General features: G+C 45.9%; 1 protein-coding gene across 3 annotated transcripts in view; it reads left to right on the forward strand.

The window, feature by feature from the left end:
- Window positions 1–203: 203 nt before the first annotated feature.
- Window positions 204–21,841, forward strand: part of CTDP1 (CTD phosphatase subunit 1) — a 60,522-nt gene continuing 38,884 nt past the window's right edge. For all 3 annotated transcript variants that reach the window (XM_053571462.1, XM_053571461.1, XM_053571463.1), the window contains exons 1-5: window positions 204–592; window positions 12,043–12,126; window positions 13,195–13,288; window positions 14,604–14,732; window positions 21,087–21,237. In XM_053571462.1, the coding sequence (XP_053427437.1) occupies window positions 279–592; window positions 12,043–12,126; window positions 13,195–13,288; window positions 14,604–14,732; window positions 21,087–21,237 (772 nt within the window). In that variant the 5' untranslated portion in view covers window positions 204–278. The remainder of the gene's footprint in view (window positions 593–12,042; window positions 12,127–13,194; window positions 13,289–14,603; window positions 14,733–21,086; window positions 21,238–21,841) is intronic.

Raw genomic sequence — 21,841 nt, forward strand, 5'->3', positions numbered from 1 at the left:
GAAATGCCGCAGTCTACGGCCCGCAGTAACGTGCTCCCGTGTATGGCACAGTCTTGGTCCCAAAACAACTCCGGGCCCGTCGCTGGAGCAGTTCCTCTGGCCCCGTGTAAGCGCCTCATTTACTAGCGGCCCTGAGCGTACCAACGCACGCACGCGACGCACGTCGGGCCGTCGTGACGTCAGCACGCTCCAGGAAGCCGGCGCGGGCCGACGGCGGGTGGAAGCCGGTGCTGGAGCGGAGCTGCCAAAACAACTCCGCCGCCTGCTCTGCGTTCCCGATGGAGGCGCCGGCCACGGGCCGCGTTCCCTCCGAGGGCGCCCTTCAGGTGGCCGTGGCCGAGTTGCGCTGCCCGGGCCCCGCGCCACTGCGCCTGCTTGAGTGGAAGGTGGCGGCGGGCGCGGCAGTACGCATAGGTTCCGTGCTAGCTGTGTACGAAGCCGTCGCCTCCGCGCAGCCCTCCGGGCCCACCCCGTCCCGCGCCGCCTCTGGGGGCAGCGTGCGCGCCGCACGGGCCGAACGCAGGCTCCGGTCGGAGCACGCCGGCGTAGTGCGGGAACTGTGTGTGCAGCCGGGTCAGGTGTTGGCCCCTGGGTGAGTGCGCTGCGCTGGGAGGCCGACGTCCCAGGGCTTAGGAGGGGAGGATGGCGGTGGTGAGTCTTGGATATCAGGGCGAAGGCCTCCTGGGCTAGGGATGGGTCTCCTGGGTCCTGGACCGGGGAGGAGGGCTTCCGGGTCTTGGGCCACCGGGAAAGGAGACGAGTCTTGAGATAGGGAGGTTCTGTGCTGGGAGGGTCCTGGAGCAGGCTTGGGTCTGGAGCAGGAGCAGGTCCCGAGAAGCGTGTCCAGGACAGGCACTTGACTAGAAAGTGCTTCCAGGCCACCTTCCACTACAGCTGCATTGGGGTGGGCAGGGGCGCCCCAAGGGGCTGCGCTCCATGAGAACATGGGGAAGAGGACCCAAGCACTTAACAGATGGACAGGCGCCAGCTGTGATTTTACTAACCAAGGGGCATTTTGAGTTACAACAAAATTTCTTAGGGATCTGGAATTGCTCTTTTGGGGGAAGGACATGCATTCATTCCTTTTGTCCTGCAATAATGGTCCTCCTTCCCCTTTTACAAGTCAGGAAAACTCAGGCGACTATGAGTACAGGTCTTATTAGGCAGGCTTTAGACTTGTGATTGAAGTATTAACTCTTGGTGTGTGTACGTCTTCACATTCCTGTAAATTTTATGAAACGCAATTATAAAACTTGGTGTAGTTGTGCTTTATAGTTAAGGAAAGCGCATGAACCCAGACCCTGCAGCCAAGGCAGTGTTGGCCACACAGCAGGTGACTTCACAGGCTGGGTCCAGGTGGCAGGGCTCTGAGGCTGTCAGTACCTATGTTCCAGTCTCACAAGGGGCTATGCTTCCTTTCATGAAGTGCTTGAATATGTGTCCAAATTATGTCTAAATTTACCTATGTTACGTTCTGAGATTGGATTGACACATGAGCACACTGTGTGTTGCTGTGGCTGTTCTGATTCTAAGGAACAGAAACTCCAGTGAAAAGTGAGCACTCCTCCTTGGAATGGGTTGGGTGCCAGAGCTTCCCTCTGGAGAGAAAAATCACCTTTCCTGTGGGCGCCACTCTTGGCCTTCTCTGCAGGGCCCCACTCCCTCACCCTGTGGCTTATACCAGCCTGTCTTTGTTGAGTATCTGCTAGATGCCTGATTCCATAGAAGTGAGGACTGTATTTTCATGGCAGCACACAATGTCCTGGCTCCACTCACCAGCTGGAGAAGTGGCCCCAGCACATTGTTTGGAGATGGAGCCTGGGTCCTGATGCTGCCCACTGATTGCTAATGAGTGGGCATGAGAGGTTCAGGCTGCATGCTAAGCAGGAGCTGTCTGCATGGATTCTTCAGACAGACAGGGCTGTGGTCTCAGTGGGCACTGTGGCTGGAAATCAAAGGGGTTATCTGACCTTCACTTGGGCCCTGATTTGAGCTCAATCTGTCAGTCCATAGTCTTAGAGGTGAATCCCAGAGTCGGTGTGTTCACTCAATGGAAGAGCTCTTCAGGGCTTTCATTCTGGGCCTCTGATTGTACAGAAAGAGCCACTGGGGTCAAAGAGGTATGTTACTTGGTTATATAGCTACTTACAGTATAGAAATTCCATATTCACGTAAGTTAACCTAGTGAATCCAACCAACCCTGGTGCATGGATCAGTCAGCCAGGTAATTTGATGACAAGTTTCCAGAAGTTTGTAGCCTTGTTCTTCACCATCATCTTTTTTTTTTTTTTTTAGATCTTGGGGTGCCTTACAACAATGGTTCGTCATCACAGGGCTCTTTGAGAAACTGATGTGTTTTCGTTTCTCCTCTGATGAAGCATCTAGGTGGCACCAAAGGCATTCCTGTAATTCCAAGAGGGTCACTGATTGTTGTGCCACCAATCCATGGGTGGCAGCTGAATCCCTGCTTTAAAGAAAGTCACAACAATAGGATGTTGACTTGAAAATGCTTCCTTCTCCATTTCTCTTCCATTTTATGAATGTTCCAGGGAGTGCTGCTGTGTTAACGTACAGTTAACCTTTCCAGGGGTATTCCTGCATACCCTGAGCATGCATGTGGGGACGTGGGTGTGACAGGTATAGAAGGGAGTCATCAGCAGAAATGTTAGTGTAAAGCTCTGTTTGTGTTTGGTGTGGCAGTCCTCATTTGTTTGGAATCAGTTTTGTGCCTAGTTGAATTCTGCAGATGTACTTGGAATTGGATTCAGAGTGGCTGACGGTGCTGTTGCAGTTCAGTCCGGCTGGAACTATCCTGCCTCTTGGGGGCCACAGTCTGGAGTGCACAGGTGATGGCCTCCTCCAGAGTGGCTGCTGCACCTTTGTGAACACAGTTTGGAAATCACTAGATTATGTCACTTATTGACAGGTTTTGTAAACAGAGTTTACTAGTGTGTTGCTGCGGTGTCCTGCTGGCTTTCCTGGCATTTCTCCACAAAGAGCTGCAGGTGGAGCCTGCCATAGTTTTTATTCACAACCCGTCAGCAGTGGTTTCCTCTGAAACATGACCCCAAACAGCACTGGGGGGCTGCTTTCACATAGCCTTTTCTCAGTAAGTACAGTCTGCTCTCCACACCCATGGGTTCCATGTCCAGCAGCATTTGCTGGATGTAAAACCTGCCTATACAGAGGCCACCTTTTGGCATCTCTGGGTTCTACGTTGCCTGTTGTAGGGCTTGAGTATGAGAGTATCACATTTAGATATCCACAGGGGTCCTGGAACCCAGGACCTGTGGCTATTGAGGGACAATGGTGGTCATGTGTGGAAGCTTCCTAAGATGGGTGGGCTGTGTGTGCCCTTCAAGGAGGGAATGTTGGCTCTAGTCCCATCCTGATGTGGGAAGGTGATTGTTGCCAGCCTCAGCCCTTGTCTCTGTGACACTCTGGACATGGGCTGGTGAAACAATGTCTTAGCCCCTCCAAATAGCCTAAGCCACAGGACTTTCCTTACACAGGTTTCTCCTGTGTTTTTCTGTAGGTGTGGCCATTTCCTGCAGCCTCCCCACAGGTCTAGTCAGTGGCTTCAGAGCAGCTGGGCTGGAAGAGGAGGCTGGCAGGGAAGTGGAGCTGTGCTGGGGACTTGGTACTTCTGCCCACTGACGGCCCAGGCATTTGACTTTCCTCAGCAAGTCCCAGTTAAAGCTGTTTTATAACTAATTTATTTTGACAACCTCCAGAAATCTGCTTGAAGTTACAGGTTCTTGAGATCTTTATATAGGAGAGCAAGCATTTGGTTGCCATTTGCTTTAAATGCTTGTAGGCTTAGAATTAGATTATTTAAATGGCATAGCGCTTCTGTAGACCAGTGTTGGTGTGAAATCACAGCTGTTTTGGAGAAGAATCTGGCCCTACCTCTGGCTCCTCTGGACACATAGGGAGGGATCTGTTCGTGGGCCTGTCCTGAAGCGCCCCACACCCACCCCTCCTGATGCCAATGCGAGCTAAGGCTCCCATCACAGCATGACACTTGCCCTACTGGCTGGTCAAAAATGGGATTCTTGGAAGGCTGCCTGCGGGACAAGCAGGTAACCCGACCAGCAGGGGCAGAAGCCAAACCCCCAAGCTCTGGGCCTGTGAACCACATGGTCTTGGTACCTCAGGGCTTCATCGAACTCTGCTTTCTGTGATTACTGACTCCTTGATGGACCTTTGGAGAAAGTCTTGAGAAACAGAGCTCAGATTTTCTCAGGTGTTCAGGAGACTGTTGGTGACATCGCACAGAATTTCTAGAGAGGACTGGCCGTGTCTCTCAGACTCTTTGCTGTTTCTGTCCTGGGGTGCTGTGTGCTGGCTCCTGGCCTAGGACATCTTCGTGTCTGAGGCTTTCCTATCTGTTGTTGCCCTGCATCTTGATCTTTTCATGGGCTTGTAAAAAATCCTTATTTTTAAGGAATGAAGCAAAGTATCTTTGAAGAAATATCATTAAACTCATTACTGGAGCCTTTGAAGAACAGACACAGGCAGTGGCCTGTGTGACAGTGTGATGTTGTTAACCCTGAGGCTCTGACTTTGAGGTGCTCCCTCTGGCTGAGGAGCCCTTGACCCTGCTGGACACAGTCTACTTGATGGTGACTTTTTAGCTGTGAGAATCTGAGAAGCAGATTGGTGCAGCCAGCACACTTTCACCAGGGCCTGAGGAGCAGAGAATAAGCTCTGATCCTATTTTTCTGGTGCTTAGAACTTAAGTCTGGAATATTCTTGGTATCATGGCATGTTGATAAAGCAGAGAATCCCATCTGGGAGTGTGTGAGTGAGCCTCGGGCAGTGTGGTGAAGCAGAGCACCTCAGAATGAGGTGGTGGAGCTTGGGGCCCCTAGAGCCTCCAAACATAAACAGCAGGTGTCACTGAATATGTGAAAATTACTAACCAAAGCCAGGCACTGCGGCTGTAGCTGTCACTCTTGTCATCAGCAGTGTTCATCCTGGCCACGTCAATGGTTATTCCCAGAAGAGGAACAGTTCTAGGGACTTAAAAATACTGCATTTGATGGAGTCGAAATAACCACTAGATTGTCATTTTGTCTGTAACAGGATTGCGTTCTATCAGGTAGAGAAGTTGAAACTGAAGTTCCAAAAGGTTTGACTACCTCTTACGGCATGTGCACGGCTTTGGGAGCTGTGAGATGTCCGGTGGCTCAGGGGCATGTAGGTGGCCTCTCCTGTGCTGCTGTCTGGGTAGAGGTCCATAGAGGTTCCCAGTGTGGGGAAGTAGATAGAATGATAGTTTAATATCTATTTTTATAATATTTGCGTGGGTTAAAATTATTTTAATTGAACATTCTGAAACTAAATCTTAGAATTATTAGTTTATCTTTTTTTTTTTTTTTTTTTTTGTAGAGACAGAGTCTCACTGTACTGCCCTCAGGTAGAGTGCCGTGGCGTCACATGGCTCACAGCAACCTCTTAACTCTTGGGCTTACGCAATTCTCTTGCCTCAGCCTCCCGAGCAGCTGGGACTACAAGGTGCCCGCCACAATGCCCGGCTATTTTTTGGTTGCAGTTTGGCCGGGGCTGGGTTTGAACCTGCCACCCTCGGCATATGGGGCTGGCGCCCTACTCACTGAGCCACAGGGCGATTTCCTTTTTTTCCTAAAGATTTGCTTTCCTTTTGGTCTGTTGTCATCATTTAAAGGGAAGCATTGAAGTCTCCAGAGAAAGGGGAAACTACATAAAATATCAGGAATGTGTGGTGACCTGTGTGCAGGTATTTAATCCTGGGTGACACCTCGCCTGCTCCTCGACAGTGTGTGCCCGGGAGGAACACTTGCATTACCAGCCTTTGGAGCAAGAGTGCTGTTAAAAAGCAGGAAAGAAGTTTCTATAAAGTGGAAATTATCCCAACAACAGCAGGATTGCTGTGTGTATTGTTTTGTAGATTTTAGAATCAAAAATCTTGGAAAAATTATAATAGACTAGAACACAACCTCAGACTGGTACCTCATTTCATTGTTCTACAATTACGGATGAGAGGGTTTTAAAATTCTAAACAAGCTCGATTATGCAACATAGCTTGTCTACAGAAGTCTTGTCTTGGAAATAAAGAAACAACTTTTTCATCTTGATATCAAGAATCTTGATGAATTAGTAGATTCTTTTAATTAAATAATTTATCATTTGCTATTGATACCTGCACTATTCAAAAGATTGTTAAAAAGACATTTGTGTCTGAAACTTAGGAAGCTGTCACTTTGTTTAATTCATCCCATAACATTTGGTTAATTTGTACTTCAGATGAGGTTTTGCTTTGCTTTTTACCCGTAAGACCATTTTTGTTTTTACCCATAAAACTGTTAGGCCTTTTTTTCCTTCTGTGTGCGCTCATGGTACTGGGTGTCTGGTCTAACTTTTTAGATAAAAGCCTTTGCAGTGTGAGCATTTTCAGAATTCTGTGTTTTTAGACATATCTCAGTTGTATGTTTTCTTTAATTTTAAAGTAAATCGTGAAATTATCAAGTATCTGGGGACAGAGGAGTAGAATGAGTCTTCAGTTCTAAATGTACTTTAAAACAATGCACAAATGTTGATAACAAAGCTAAAAACAAGTAATGAAAGTTGTTTGTCTCAGAAAAAGTGCTTTTTGTATTTCTGAGAGAGAATCTAAAGCAGCAGTTCTCAACCTGTGGGTCACGACCCACAGGAACTGTATTAAAGGGCCTTTGAGAAGCACTGATGTAGAGGCAATGGAAACAACCAGTTTCAAAGTATTCACGTGGTATTTTATAGGGTAAATACAGTTTTCAAAGATTATGAAGAGCTATCTCAGTGGATTTTTAAGCAGTATATATTTAAGACAGAATTGAACTGAAATTTAACTTATTAAATAATTATCTTTTGAAGTAGCTTTTAAAAGATTTTCAGTTTTCATATAAAATTGTGAATAGTGCTAGTTTCATACTATTTTGGTGAGTTTTTTGTGTTGGCTATAAATTGATGGGAATGATGGAGGCAGTTAATACTCTTCTTTGACTAATTGGTACACACCACAGCCTTGGCTTTTTGTCTTGAGCAGACAAGGGGATGATTATTGCTTTCAAAGGCTGGAAGTACTTAGGTATGACACTCTGGGGTCTGTGGAAATTCTGTGAGGACGACAGTGAGCTGCTTTCCTGAAGGTCTGTCCCACCCCCGCAGAGAGGGCAGGAGAGTCTGGACAGTGTGATGTTTGCCATTCTTCCACCTTTGGAACATGGTAGGAAAGTAGCATTTTCTCAGATGAATCACTGGACCACCGGGCAGAGTGCACAGTGGTGACAGGAATTGGGGCAACCTGTACTTACTTCTACTACTCTGAGTGCTCTAGACTTTGTCCTTTACAGCCACAGAGTCACCAGAGCCTGGCCAGCTCAGTATGCAGGGTGGTCTGTTTTGGTCCTGGGTGACTCCTGAGCCAGGGACTACCCCTGGTGCGTTGTGGCACCAACCCGCTCTAGCCAGGAGTGGGTGCAGCGGCAGCGGTCCCTGCAGAGACACTAACGAGCACTGTTTCCTTTAAGGCTCTCTTTGGGTGTAATTTCAGAGTTAGAGAAAAGTGCAAAACCTCTCACAGAAGCTTCACCCAGACCTCCTGACTGTTAACTTTTGTTATGCTTGCTTTATCTTTCTCTCCCAGGGTGCACACGTTTTTCTGAAGATTGGAAGAATAAGTTGCAGATATGATGTCACTTCAATCCTAAATACTTCAGTTTTCTAAAAGCAAAGACCTTCTCTTAGGTAACCAAGGTACCATTCTCAAAATGAGAAATTAGCGTTAGTGCAGTCCTGTGTCCCGCTCTGCAGAGTCTCCTGATAGTCCAGCAATGCCTTCCTAAGGGAAGCAGATGGGCCTGTGTGGCATGTCTGGCCACCATGAGCCTGTTCTGTCTTCTCTTTCCCGTGGCATTATTAGCCAGAGTTCTGCACAGCAGCGCTTGGTTAGATTGTGGTTAAGCGTTTGGGTAGGTCTGTCCCCAGCAATGGAGCCTTCTCATAGGACAGAGATCTCAGCCATGTGATGTTAAATGTTGATCAGTGGGTTATGGTGGTAACTTTCTGTAGCAGAAAGTTACTAGTTTCTCTGTTGTATTTAGTATTTAATGAGAGGTACTTTATTACTATGTAAGCACTTTAAATTCCAACTACCCTCTGACACACTGTTTTGTCATGTTTATGATTCCCGCCCAAATCTCTTTATTTCTGAGATGATTGTGCAGTGGTGACATTCTCCATTCCAGCATTCCTTTACCATTTGCTGTTGGTATTCTACTAGAAGAACAAATAATAATGTATCTACTTAACAGTGTGGGCTCACAGGTTCTTTCATTCAGTGGGTTAATTATTGGTCTTGATGCTCAAATTATCCCAGATTTGGCCAGTGGGAGCCCTGCCAGGCTGAGTCTCAGGGCACTGCCTTATTTTTTTGGTATAGTGTGATGTTTTAGGCTCCTGCTCTCCTGGCTGCAGACTTGTAATCAGCCATTTCTCCAAAAAGTCTTGCTTCTTGGGAAAAAAATTTGTAAAGAATATTTTGTACATAAAGGTACATTTAGCTACAATTTCACATTTTACCTATGAATGGTGAATTTAGAGGTGAATTTATTGTGACACCTTGTGTTACAATATTTATGCAAATGTAAATTCCTTGGCCTTTACTTGTACCATATTAAAAAGTGACTCAAAATAGATCACGGGCCTGTAAACTGGCTAAACTTTAGAAGAAAATCTTACTAACCTTGGGTAAGGCAAAGATTTCTTAATAAAGATATAAGAAAACCCAAACATGATAAATTACACTTCATCAAGATTTTTAAAATTGCTCTTTGAAAATCAGGCTGTGAAAGGCTGAGTACAGATGGGGATGGGGAGGCCTCTGTGGCCCCCTTGGCAGGCACTGTCAGTGCCCGAGATCTCACCCATCTGTGGCTCATCCTTTGTCCTCCCGGGGCATTTCCTGGACACTAGTTTCTAATTGGTGAGGTGTATTTCATCACGGTTACCTACTTTGGATCAGGCTTTGGTGACAAGGCTAAGAGCTCTGCCTCATTCTAGACTTCAAAGTCTGGCTCGGCGCCTGTAGCTCAGCGGCTAGGGTACCAGCCACATACCCCAGAGCTGGCGGGTTCAAATCCAGCCCAGGCCTGCCAAACAACAATAACAACTACAACCAAAAAATAGCCGGGCATCGTGGCGGGCGCCTGTATTCCCAGCTACTTGGGAGGCTGAAGCAAAAGAATTGCTTAAGCCCGAGAGTTTGAGGTTGCTGTGAGCTGTGATGCCATGGCACTCTACCGAGGGTGAGACTCTTTCTCCAAGAAAAAAAAAAGACCTCAAAGACTTCCCCCTTTTTAAATAAGGTTTATGTCTTTACTTTGAAGTCTGACTTTTAGTGTAAGGCGTGAAATGCTGTCTAGTGCTCCAGCACCACTTAGAAGATGGCTGTCCTTCCTCTGTTCAATTTCACATCAGAAGTCACTGGGTGAGCACTCGGGGCACTGACCTTGGATGTCCCTCGCTGCAGCTCCATCGTGCATCTTGAGGGCAGGTACAGCCACTCCCTTTGTTCCGTTCTTCACCTTTGTAGCTGTTGGGAAAGTTTTCAAGTAGGCTTGTTTGTGCCTGGAGAAGCCTTGCTGGGATTTTGATTGGAACTATAGTTAACCCACAAATCAGTTTGGGGAACTGACATCTGCGCTGTGTTGAGTCTTCTAGTCCATGAACACATGAAGTCTCATTTATTTTACTTTATTTTTTGTAGGGTTAGGTTTTGTTATGTTGCCTGGGTTCATCTTGACTTCCTGGTCTCCAGCAATGCTCCTGCCTTGGCCTCCTGGGGTGCTGGGATAGCAGGCTTTAGCCACCATGCCCAGCCCATGTCTTACTGGGACCCCTGATTTCTTGCATCCTGTCTCAGATACTCAGCATGTGCATATGATTGCTGGTCTCGTAACTAAGTATTTCATTATCTGTGGAACGATAAGTGATATTATTTTTAAATTTTGGTTTTCACATGTTCATTGTTCATATACAGAAATGCTGTTAAGTTTGTGTGTTGATTTTGGATCTTGTAACCTTGCCAAGCTTCTTATTAGAGTTTTGATTTTGAAGATTCCTTGGGATTTCATTTCTTCTTCTCAGTCTGTCTCCCTCACTGCTAGGACCTATGGTTGAGTGAGTGTGTTGGGAGCAGACATTCCTCCTGCTCCCAGTCTGGGGGATGTGATGCCAGCTGTGGGACTTTTCACAGATGCCTTCATAGCGTAGAAGGTGCTCCCCCATTTGCGGGATTACTGTGAGTCCTAGACAGAGAGCCCTGGGGTTTTCTGTCTCTGTTGTGCTGTCTCTAGTTTTTGTGTCCAGCTGCTGCTGACCTTAGAAAGCAAGTGAGGAGGTGAGTAGCGACACAGAGAAATGCCATAAAGAACCCTCTGGCATCAGCACCAGCAGTGGCTCTTTGAGTTTGCTGTGCCCTAGAGTCAGTAGATAGTATGTTTTTTAGAATTCTGACATTAGTGCCCTTAGTTAAGTTTCTGTGTTTTGTCTTCAGAGTGTTTTTATATTTCTCCTTTTGTTCATAGAATATATGGTAGTTCTGACCCTCTGCTAGAATCTCTGATTTTTGTGTTAAGTCTGGTCATATGGGTAGATGAGTTATAGAACCATACTCATTCATGGTAAAGTAATTTGATGAGATTAAAGAAATTATACTTGTTGCTTTAAAAAGTTCAACAGTTTTATTCAAACAATATCATTACTGTGTTGTCTGCTTTTAAAACAATAAAAAACTTGATGCAGGTTGTGTATTCCTTATCTGAACTGCTTGGGACCAGCATGTCTTGGACAGAGGCTTCCTGTAAACTGACTTTTCAGCAGCCCTTTTTCTTCCCCTTGCTCCCAGCTGCTGAGCTCCTGAGGTCTTGCTGGGGTGTTGGGAAGCTCAGCCCCTCTCTGCACCCTGTGGAATCTCGTTGTCCTTCCTCCACACCCCGGGTGACCCATCAGTGCCCATCCTGTTTCCTTACAGGAAGAGCCCACCATTCTTCCCCAGGAGCAGGCCCCTCATGTACTACCCTCCTGCGGTGGTCTGAGCTTTGCCCAGCCCAACACACCCAGTTTCAGGGATACAGACTGGGGAGCTGTGCTGTCTACACTCAGCCTCCCAGTGTGGTGTGTGGAGATGGGCCTGCTCTGTCCTCGGGGACGCCTGTGGCCTGGCTTCCCCCTGCCCTCATCCCTTCTCAGCTTTGGGCGTCTGCTCCATCTGTCGGCAGCTGTGTCCTGGGAGTCAGCAGAATAGTTGGTGCATGAGTGGGGCGGGGTTGAGTGTGTGTTCAGGGCGAGGACCTCGCTGAGGGCAGAGGGCTGGCTGCATAGGCTGGTTTCCTGCAGAGAGGCCCTGGGCAGGCCTCCCTGCTGGACACTGGCTGGGCTCTCACTTCCAAGACTACTACCCACTGACCAGGGTCCAGATGTGTAAAGAAATAGTTAGTGTCCGTGTTTACATGAACGCTGGGAATATTATAATAGTTCTGTCACAAATAAAGACAAATCATGGACATTTTCTATTCTTGGAATAACATATGGGAGGTAATTTATTGTTTTTTGGTATTACACCAATGTATTGCTTAGTGCATTTAATTTACAAAGTTTTAGTTTTTATAAATTCTCTATCACAAATGTAAGAGGATCATACATCAATATTTAATGTATTTTGAGACAATTTCTGTGTTATCCCTAAGTCTTCTGTCCCAACTAGACATCCTCAGTGTTTTCAACTGTCCTTTATACAGCAAAGAGTTGGTGGTTTGGTTTTATTTTACATGAGAAAGACCCACAGGTGAGAAGTCCCTTCATTCAGAAAGAACAAAATGGGGCCGTGGAGGGTAATGCAGACGCTTGCAGCCTGCAGGGTCCGTGTAGAGACAGCACCCGCTTTTATTATGCAGGCACTCTTTCCAGCACATCGTGACAAACTAAGAGATTGTAAAATGCTGTCCCTTTTGTGTTTTGTAGTACGGTTCTGGTGAGATTGGAAGGATGTAGCCACCCTGTTGTCATGAAAGGCCTGTGTGCTGAGTGTGGCCAGGACCTGACCCAGTAAGTACCTTGGGGGAGAGTTCTCTTGGTGTTTGATGTGAACTGACCTCTAGGGTGCAGGGTGGGGCGTCAGCTGCAGGCGTAGACACCACCTCCCTCTGCTGTGTCCTTAGTGTACTCACTCCTTACTTCCTGAGGTACCGAGTTGTGCCTGCCACATTCTCAGGTGTGGTGCGGATATGCTGGAGGGCTGTGGACATGCAGGTCACTCTTGGAAGGCAGCTTTCCTCTGCAGGAGAACCCCATCCCAAGCTCTTCTGGCTCACCTCTGAGCCCCGTGCCTCAGGCTGCCCACTTCTGAGCCCCATGCCTCAGGTCTTCCTCTGAGTCCTATGCCTGGGCTGCCCATCTCTGAGCCCTGTGCCTGGGCTGCCCATCTCTGAGCCCTGTGCCTAGGCTGCCCATCTCTGAGCCCCGTGCCTGGGCTGCCCACCTCTGAGCCCCGTGCCTCAGACCCACCTCTGAGCCCTGTGCCTGGGCTGCCCACCTCTTAAGCCCCATGCCTCAGGCCCACCTCTGAGCCCCATGCCTCAGGCCCAACTCTTAGCCCTGTGCCTGGGCTGCCCACTTCTGAGCCCCATGCTTCAAGCCCACCTCTGAGCCCTGTGCCTGGGCTGCCCACCTCTGAGCCCTGTGCCTTGGCTGCCCACTTCTGAGCCCCATCCCTCAGTCTGCCCACCTGTGAGCCCTGTCCCTCAGTCTGCCTACCTCTGACACAGTGCTCACTCTCATTTCCCTGCTGGGCGGCATGAGTTGTTACTGGATTTTCTTTTCTTTGCATTTTCACATTTGAGGATCTTTTCTGCTTCCTCCTATGTGACTCTTACAGTTATTTTCACAGAATGCTTTGTGAGTGTGCATGAACAGCTGCAGCTGACCATAACCACAAGATCCATTTTAACCCATCTCCCTGTCTTTAGACAGTGCAAGACATTCTCACAGTTACCAGTAGGGTGAAGTTCTGTATTGAGATGTCAATTTGCCAATTAAAGTAGAAATTAAATGCTGTCATGCATAATTGACAGTTAATAGGGATGAGAGTGTTTGAGCCCTTCCTTGTGTCCCCAGGCTACAGAGTAAGAATGGGAAGCAACAGGTCCCTCTGTCCACAGCAACTGTGTCGATGGTGCACAGCGTGCCAGAGCTGATGGTGAGCTCCGAGGTGAGTCGGGGCATCTCTCACTGGGAGGACCCCATCTGTGGTCATCACCAGGCACAGATGTTAGTCAAGTGCTGCTTTCAAGGAGCACAGAAAACTGGTGTGTGGGTCTCTCAGGAGGAGTCCTTGGCTCCACACCTGCGTGTTGGGTCTCTCCAGTCTTGCCAGTGCCAATGTGAACACTGGGGCCCTCTGAACTGGGGGGGCAAAGGATCAACTAAAGACCATGGGGCTGAGAGGTGATGGCACTGCCACAGGCATGGGCCAGGCAAGTGGGAAGGAAGCACTCAGATGGGACGGTGGGTATGGCAGAGATGACACATGGGTGGCATTCAGGCACCACTGCTGCTTCTGCCTGGGGAGCTGTGTTCAGGCTGTGGCGGGGGGGGGCCAAGGAGGGACCCCAAGCGACAATAGCGAGGGGATGTGGGTACCGGTGCACAGGGCTAAAAATGAAACTGACTCAACCTCTGAAGGTCTTGTCTGCATATTTTCGAGAGCCATGTAGGGCACTGCTGGTCAGAGGCTTCCCACCTCATGTTCTTCTAGGTTGAGGTCCCTGTGAGGAACAGGAGGCAGATAACCTCCGCCACTGGGCTTCACCACCTGGGGTGGGGACCCTGGGATCATTTCCACACTTACCATGAAAAACTAGTTTTTTATCATAGTCATAAGGCTATTTGAAAGTAGATTTTCAGTGTTGTGATTTTATAGATAATGTGCTTTTAAATGATGTGTACCAACTTTTTTCTTTTTTGTGTGTGGGAAAGACAAAATGTCAGAGAACATCAATCTAGATTTTCTGAATTAGTGAACTTCTAACAAGTGTAAATGTGTGTGTAAAAGACAGAACTAGGCAGCCTGGCATAGAGGAGATGGTGGTGTCCCCACTTGCTGTCTCCAGGACAGGATGGCTGTCTTCTGCATACTCTCTTAGGACTTGTTTTTCTTGTCCATTCCGTAGCTCAATTTGAATGAGTTCTTAGCACCCATATAAATTTTTATAGAAATTTTTACTCTCCTTTTTGCTGGTTTACATATTTAACTAAATTGCGGTTATGTGGCAGACTGCTGTGGATGGGTTTGGACCACACAGAGATGCCTCAGTTACATGGAACACAGGGCAGCTGGGGTGTGGCCTTGAGAGCCAGTATGTGCTGGACACCTGTGTGTTGCCAGCTAGTGTCCTGAGTGCTCTGGGTTATATGGAGGTTGGTTAGGGTCATATCTGTTTCCTTCAGTATTTCTTCAGAAAACTGTATCTTGTTTTGGATCCCAGTACACTTTGTCATTTTTCATTTCTTCTTTTCAACTGTAGCAAGCTGAAGAGCTAGGACGGGAAGACCAGCAGCGACTGCATCGGAACAGGAAGCTGGTGCTGATGGTGGACTTGGACCAGACACTGATCCACACAACAGAGCAGCACTGTCCACAGATGTCGAACAAAGTGAGTGCCCGCACCAGTGCAGGATGACCTTCCTGTCACTATAGTTAACAAGTACATCATCTGTTTATTTTTTCTTATAGGTCAGCATAGGTTTGGGAAACAGACTAGTCAGTCATAGAGCTGTTAGCTGTGCCTTGTAGGAGAGGTGCAGATGTCCTCCATGTCTGGTGTGCTGCCCCTGTGAGTGTGGGGCCTATGTGCAGACCCACACTTAAACTGCAATCAGCATGTGGGTTCAGACTGAGGATAAGTGGGTAAGCAGCCTGGGTGCGGAAGGGTGCTGCTTTGGGGGTCTAAAGGGTAGGTGGCTGTCCAGGTCTGTCCTCACAAGAACCTGGGCTGGACTCTCCAGGGAGAGTCAGGGGAATTGAAGGGCCAGGGCCCGACATGCACATACATAGAACCTGCCCGTAGTTCAGCTTTTCCTTTAGGAGGGAGCAGAGGAGGTGGATTTCTGGATGTGAACACTTTTCATGCCTGTTCTCATAGAAGTGTCTCACCCAAAGCTCCTATCAACTTATACTATCTATACTATAGCATTTTACTGTATTTTATTTTATTTTGAGACAGGGTCACCCAAGCTGGAGAGCAGTGGCTTGATCACAGCTCATAGCAGCCTCGAACTCGAGGCTCAAGGATCCTCCCACCTCAGCCTCCAGAGTGAGGGAGCTATAGACCTGAGCCAGCGTGCCCAGCTGAGCTAGTATTTTTTAAAAAGTGTTCGCTGCATGCAGATAAAGTGTATGTATGTCGGCTCTTGGTTTAAACCTTGGGTGTTCAGAGCTTGTGCTTTCTGGTCTTACTGGTTCCTGGTAACTGCTGGATGCACCTGGAGGTGCCAGCAGGGCCTTCAGTGCTCTCCAACAGGGCCAGATGCATGCTGGGTGGTCCAGCACAGAGGCCGGAGGGTGCAGTAGTGCACGTTGGGGCTTAGGGAGAACAGTTTCCTGACAACTGTACGTGGTGAAGCTTTGTCCAGACTTCATCTAAAGGCAGGCCGGCAGTCTAAACTGAGCTTGCCAGTCAGGGACACATGCATCTGCACAGACACCAACGGTGTGGTGGCAGTTTAGTAATTGTGATGCACCTGAGTTTCTTTTATGACCAGAATTCAGTCCAGTTACTTGCAACGCAGTCAATATTTCTAGTATTTTTAGTCATTTTGTATATTGTGGAAACTTGTCACATTCTTTTGTGCAATATAAACGGGGTTTGTACTGTCTTGGTTGTCCTTGCATCACTGTCCCTTGAAGCTGGGACTTAAAAAGTTAGTTTATGGTGGACTCTGTTTTGTTCATCTTTGCTGCACCCCGCAGGTGCTGGTTTTTATGTTTCATTATGTTTCATTATGTTTCTGGCAACCTTGTATTAAGCAAGTCTCTCTGTGCCATTTTTCTTTTTTTTTTGTAGAGACAGAGTCTCACTTTATGGCCCTTGGTAGAGTGCTGTGGCCTCACACAGCTTACAGCAACCTCCAACTCCTGGGCTTAAGCGATTCTCTTGCCTCAGCCTCCGGAGTAGCTGGAACTACAGGCGCCCGCCACAACGCCCGGCTATTTTTTGGTTGCACTTTGGCCGGGGCTGGGTTTGAACCCGCCACCACTAGGTATATGGGGCCGGCGCCCTACCGACTGAGCCATAGGCATCACATGCTTGCTTCCTGCCTCTGTCATATTCCGATAATTCTCCCAGTGTTTCAGACTCCTTCCTTATTGGTGTCTGTTGTGGTGGTCTGACAGTCACTCTGAGGCCCCCCCCACAAACCACACCCACATGAGATGGCAGCCTTTATAAACTGTTTGTGCTATGGCTGCTCCCCTATTTCTGCCCTGTGCTCAGACAATTTGTACAAGACAATTTGAACTAGTGGTAATGTGGGTGTTTCTCATGTGCATGTCGGGGTGTCCATCCTGCATCTCCTGGACCACACAAAGATTGTGTGAAAACTGTTTTGCTTATCTGTGGTGGTGGATATCACGAAAATTATGCTTTTTTTTCTTTTCTTTCTTTTTTTTTTGCTAATCAGCTTTTGTTAGTGTTTGCATATTTAATGTGTGGCCTGAGACAGCTCTTCTTCCAGTGCAGCGCAGAGAAGAGGGCGACAAAGTGAAAATCTGTCTCTAAAAAAGAAAAAAATTGAGCTGTGATAAACAAGCAAGTACAAATGTCTTTATGATAAAATTATTTTCTTTTTTTTCTAGCTAGATGCCTAGTAGTGGGATTGTGAGGTTAAAGGGAAGGTCTAATTTGAGTTCTTTGAGGGTTCTCCATACTTCTTCCAAAAACGTTGTATTAGTTTACACCCACCAGCAGTGTGAAAGTGTTCCCGTCTCTCCACATCCTTGCCAGCATCTGCAACTCTGGGACTTGGTGATGTGGGCTATTCTCACTGGGGTTAGGTGATAATCTCAGGGTGATTTGGATTTGCATTTTTCTGATGATCAGGGACCATGAGCATTTATTCATATGTTCGTTAGCCATTCGTCTGTCATCCTCAGAGAAGGTTCTATTCATGTCTCTTGCCCAGTGATAGATGGGATCATTTGCTCTTTTTATGTTGATTAATTTGCATTCTCTGTAGATCTTACTTATCAAGCCTTTGTCCAATTCATAATATTATATCATAATAATATTTTCCCATTCTGAAGGTTATCTGATTGTTGTGTTCTTAGGTATGCAGAAGCTTTTCAGTTTAAATAAGTCCCATTTGTTTGTTTTCTTGTTTGTTACAGTTGCAACCAAAGTCTTCTTAAAATCTTTCCCCAGTCCAATATCATCAAGAATTTTTCCACACTTTCTTCTAGGATTTTTGTTGTTTTGTGTGTTAGATTTCAGTCTTTCATGCATCTTGAGTCAGTTTTTATAAGTGGTGAAATGTGCATGTCCAGTTTCAGTCTTTCACATGTGATTATCCAGTTCTCTCAGAACCATTTGTTGAATAGGGATTCTTTTCCCCACGGTATGCTTTTGTTTGGTTTATCAAAGATCAGATAATCATAAGAGACTGGTTTCAACTCTTGGTTTTCTATTCTGTTCCATATGTCTATGTCTCTATTTTTGTGCCAGTACCACGCTATTTTGATCACTATGGACTTGTGATATAACCTAAAGTCAGGTAGAGTGATGGTCTCCAGCTTCATTACTATTGCTAAGAATAGCCTTAGCTATACAGGTTTTTTTCTAGTTTCATACAAAACAAAGTGCTATTTTGTCCAGTGCTTCAAAGTATGATGTTGGTATTTTAACAGAATTGCATTGAATCTGTAGATTGCTTCGGGTAAAATAGACATTTTAACAATGTCGATTGTTCCCTGCCAGGAGCATGGTATGCTCATCCATTTGTTAATGTCGTGTGCTATTTCTTTTCTGAAGGTTTCATAATTCTCTTTGTAAAGATCCTTCACCTTTTCTGTTAGGTATATTCTTAAGTATTTCGTTTTCCTTGAAGCTACTCTGAAGGGATTTATGTCCTTGATTAACTTCTCAACTCGGCTGTTACTGGCATATACAAAGGCTATTGATTTGTGGACACTGATTTTGTATCCTGAGACATTGCTGTATTTCTTGATCACTTCCAGGAATCTTGTGGTTGAGTCTGTGGGGTTCTCTAAGTATAAGATCAGATCATCAGACTCAGCACCCTTACCTCAGTGGTTAGGGCGCTGGCCACATACACTGAGGCTAATGGATTTGAACTCAGCCTGAGCCAGCTAAACAACAATGACAACTGTAACAACAACAACAAAAATAGCCAGGCTTTGTGGTGGACACCTGTACTTCCAGCTACTTGGGAGGCTAAGGCAAGAGAATTGCTTAAGACCAAAAGTTTGATGTTGCTGTGAGCTGTGACACCACAGTATTCTACTGAGGGTGACACAGTGAGGTTCTGTCTTAAAAAAACAAAAAAATCATATCAGCAAAGAACGAGAGTTTGACTTCCTCTGCTCCCATTTTGATGCCCTTTATATCCTTCTCTTGTCTGATTGCATTGGCAGAACTATGTGACAATAGTGGACAACCTTGTCTTGTTCCAGTTCTAAGTGGTAAAGCTTTCAGTTTTACTCCGTTCAGTATGAGATTAGCTGTGGGTTTGTCACAGATGGCTTCAGTCAGCTTAAAAAATGTACTCCCTATGCCTATTTTCTTAAGTGTTCTTGTTAGAAAGGATGCTGAATTTTGTCAAATGTTTTTCTGCATCTTTTGAGAGAATCATATGGTCTTTCTTTTCGCTTCTGTTGATATGGTGAATTATATTTATAGATTTGCATATGTTAAACCAGCCTCGCATCCCTGGGATGAAGCCTACTTGATCATGATATATAATTTTTTTAATGTATAGCTGTGATCTTTTGGTTAAGATTTTGTTGAGCATTTTTGCATCAATATTCATTAGTGAAATTGGTCTTTGGTTCTTTTTAGTTGGTGATGTTTGCTTTATAGAAGATGTTGGAGAAGGTTCCTTCCTTCTCAATGTTTTGGAATAGTGTCTGCAATATAGGTATGAGTTCAACTTTGAAGATGTGATAGAATTCTGTGTGAAGCCATTTGGTCCAGGGATTTTTTTTTTAAGTTGGAAGCTTTTTTATTGTTTCTTCAATCTCCATGCTTGATGTTGATCTGTTCAAGAGATCTGTTTCTTCCTGGTTAAGTCTAGAGAAAAGGTGTGATTCCAAGTATTGGTCTATTTCCTCCACACTGTCAAATTTCTGGGCATAAAGTTTCTTGTAGTAGTTAGGAATAATCTCATTTCCCCTTTTTTGTTTCTGATCAACATTATTAGAAATTTTACTTTTCTGTTTCTGGTTAATCTGGCCAATGGTTTATCAGTTTTATTTATCTTTTTAAAGAACCAACTTTTTGTTTCATTAATTTTCTAGATGATTCTTTTGTTTCCAATTCATTTATTTCTGATTTAATTTTGGTTATTTCTTTTCTTCTGCTAGGTTTGAGATTGGATTACTCGTGGGTAGAGGGAAGGGGATTGGTGGGATTACACCAGTGGTGCATCTTACAAGGGTATATGTGAAACTTGGTAAATGGTCTGTAAAGCTAGTGAATGATGCCCCATGATCATATCAATGTACACAGCTATGATTTAATAAAAAATAAATAAATAAATAAATAAAGAATGGAGAAGCATGGAAAAAGAGAGAGAGATTGGATTACTGTTCCATTTCCTTGAGATGATTCATTAGGTTATTATATATATATATATATATATATTTTTTTTTTTTTTTTTTTTTTTTTTTTTTTTTTTTCAGTTTTTTTGGCTGGGGCCCAGTTTGAACCCGCCACCTCCGGATATGGGGCTGGTGCCCTACTCCTTGAGCCACAGGCACTGCCCCATTCATTAGGTTCTCGATGTGCTGTCTTTCTGTTTTTCAGATATAGGCATCTAATGCAATGAATTTCCTTCTTGGGACTGCTTTTGCAGGTATTCCACAGGTTTGGGTCACTCTGCATCTCTTTTTTCTTTTGGAGACAGAGTCTCAAGCTGTTGTCCTGGGTAGAGTGCCTTGACATCATAGCTCACAACAAACCTCTAACTCTTGGACTTAAGCAATCCTCTTGCCTCGGTTTTTCTTTCTTTCTTGTTTGTTTGTTTTTTTTTTTAATAGAGAGTCTCATTGTTTCACCCTTTGTAGAGTGCCGTGGCGTCACAGCTCATAGCAACCTCAAAATCTTGGGCTCAAGTGATTCTCTTGCCTCAGCCTCCCAAATAGCTGGGACTACAGGTGCCTACCACAATACCCGGCTTTTTTTGTCGTTGTTGTTGTTGCAGTTGTCGTTGTTTAGCTGGCCTGGGCCGGGTTCAAACCCACCACTCTTGGTGCATGTGGCCAATGCCATAACCACTGTGCTGTGGGCGCCAGGCCTACTCTGCATCCTTTAAAAGAGCAGCTTCATCATGAGGGGTGTTATTACTTTAGATCTAATAAAAATTTAAACCGGTGTAAGTCATTTTTTTTTTTTTTAAGTTATTAAGAATAAGGTGCCGGCCCCATATACCAGGGGTGGCGGGTTCGAGCCTGGCCCCGCCAAAACTGCAAAAAAAAAAACAATAAATGGTCTTTACTGAGAAAATAATAGAATCAAAAGGATCAAAGTTTGCTATGGAAAGCAAACTTATTTGTGCATTAATCATATGTAAGCAGTTGGTGTTACTAATTTCATCTATCTACTAAAGAATAATTTAGAATGCCATTTCAACTTTTGTGTTGTATTTGTAAATTAATTATACTGTACCTTAAAACCATCCATGAGTTAGATTAAGTTACATGGGTTAGACGGCATCCTTGCAGACCAGGCAGCTCCTTTAAGGCCCTTCTCTGACCATCTGGCCACTCTTTCCAGGGCATCTTTCACTTCCAGCTGGGCCGAGGTGAGCCGATGCTGCACACCCGCCTGCGTCCTCACTGCAGGGACTTCTTGGAGAAGATCGCCAAGCTGTACGAGCTGCACGTCTTCACTTTCGGCAGCCGGCTGTACGCACACACTATTGCAGGTCAGTCAGCACAGCGGGACTGGGCAGGGTGGTGATCATAAACATTTTAATATGTGCACAGTGAGTTTGTTTCTTTCCCATTTTCAATAATGTTTTCTTAAAAAGAAAGAAAAGCAAAAGACTTCTCCTGGAGCTCAGCTTAGTGGTAGAAGCTGGCAGTGTGGGGCAGGGGTCAGGGAAGAGGATTCTGCCTCAGGGCCTGCAGGGGGAGCTTCTGTCACTCTGGCTGGTTGGGAAGGTTGTTAGGACCACAGATAAAGTAGAAAGGTAGAAATTAACATCCTTTTATTTTAATTATTTAAAAGGGCTTTGCAGGCTGCTGCTCCACCTGCAGAGAAGTGAGCAGCCTCAGGGTTGAGCGCACCACGTTTGCTTCTGCTGTCCTTGTGTGGGCCCCTCTGTGTGCTCAGGTGGCAGTGCTGCCTGGACTAAGTGAGGGGCCAGACCAGCAGGGTGATCGCCTGCTCTGCAGTGGATGTGGATCCCGTGTGGGAGCACAGTCAGCTCCTCAGGGTTCCTTGCAGAGACTGTTAAATTAAGTACTTTAAAATTCACAGGTCTTGGTCCTCTTCAGGCCATGTCAGCCAGAGACTGGCTGCGTATC

Source organism: Nycticebus coucang, chromosome 19 (genome assembly GCF_027406575.1).
Source record: "Nycticebus coucang isolate mNycCou1 chromosome 19, mNycCou1.pri, whole genome shotgun sequence".
Taxonomy (NCBI): domain Eukaryota; kingdom Metazoa; phylum Chordata; class Mammalia; order Primates; family Lorisidae; genus Nycticebus; species Nycticebus coucang.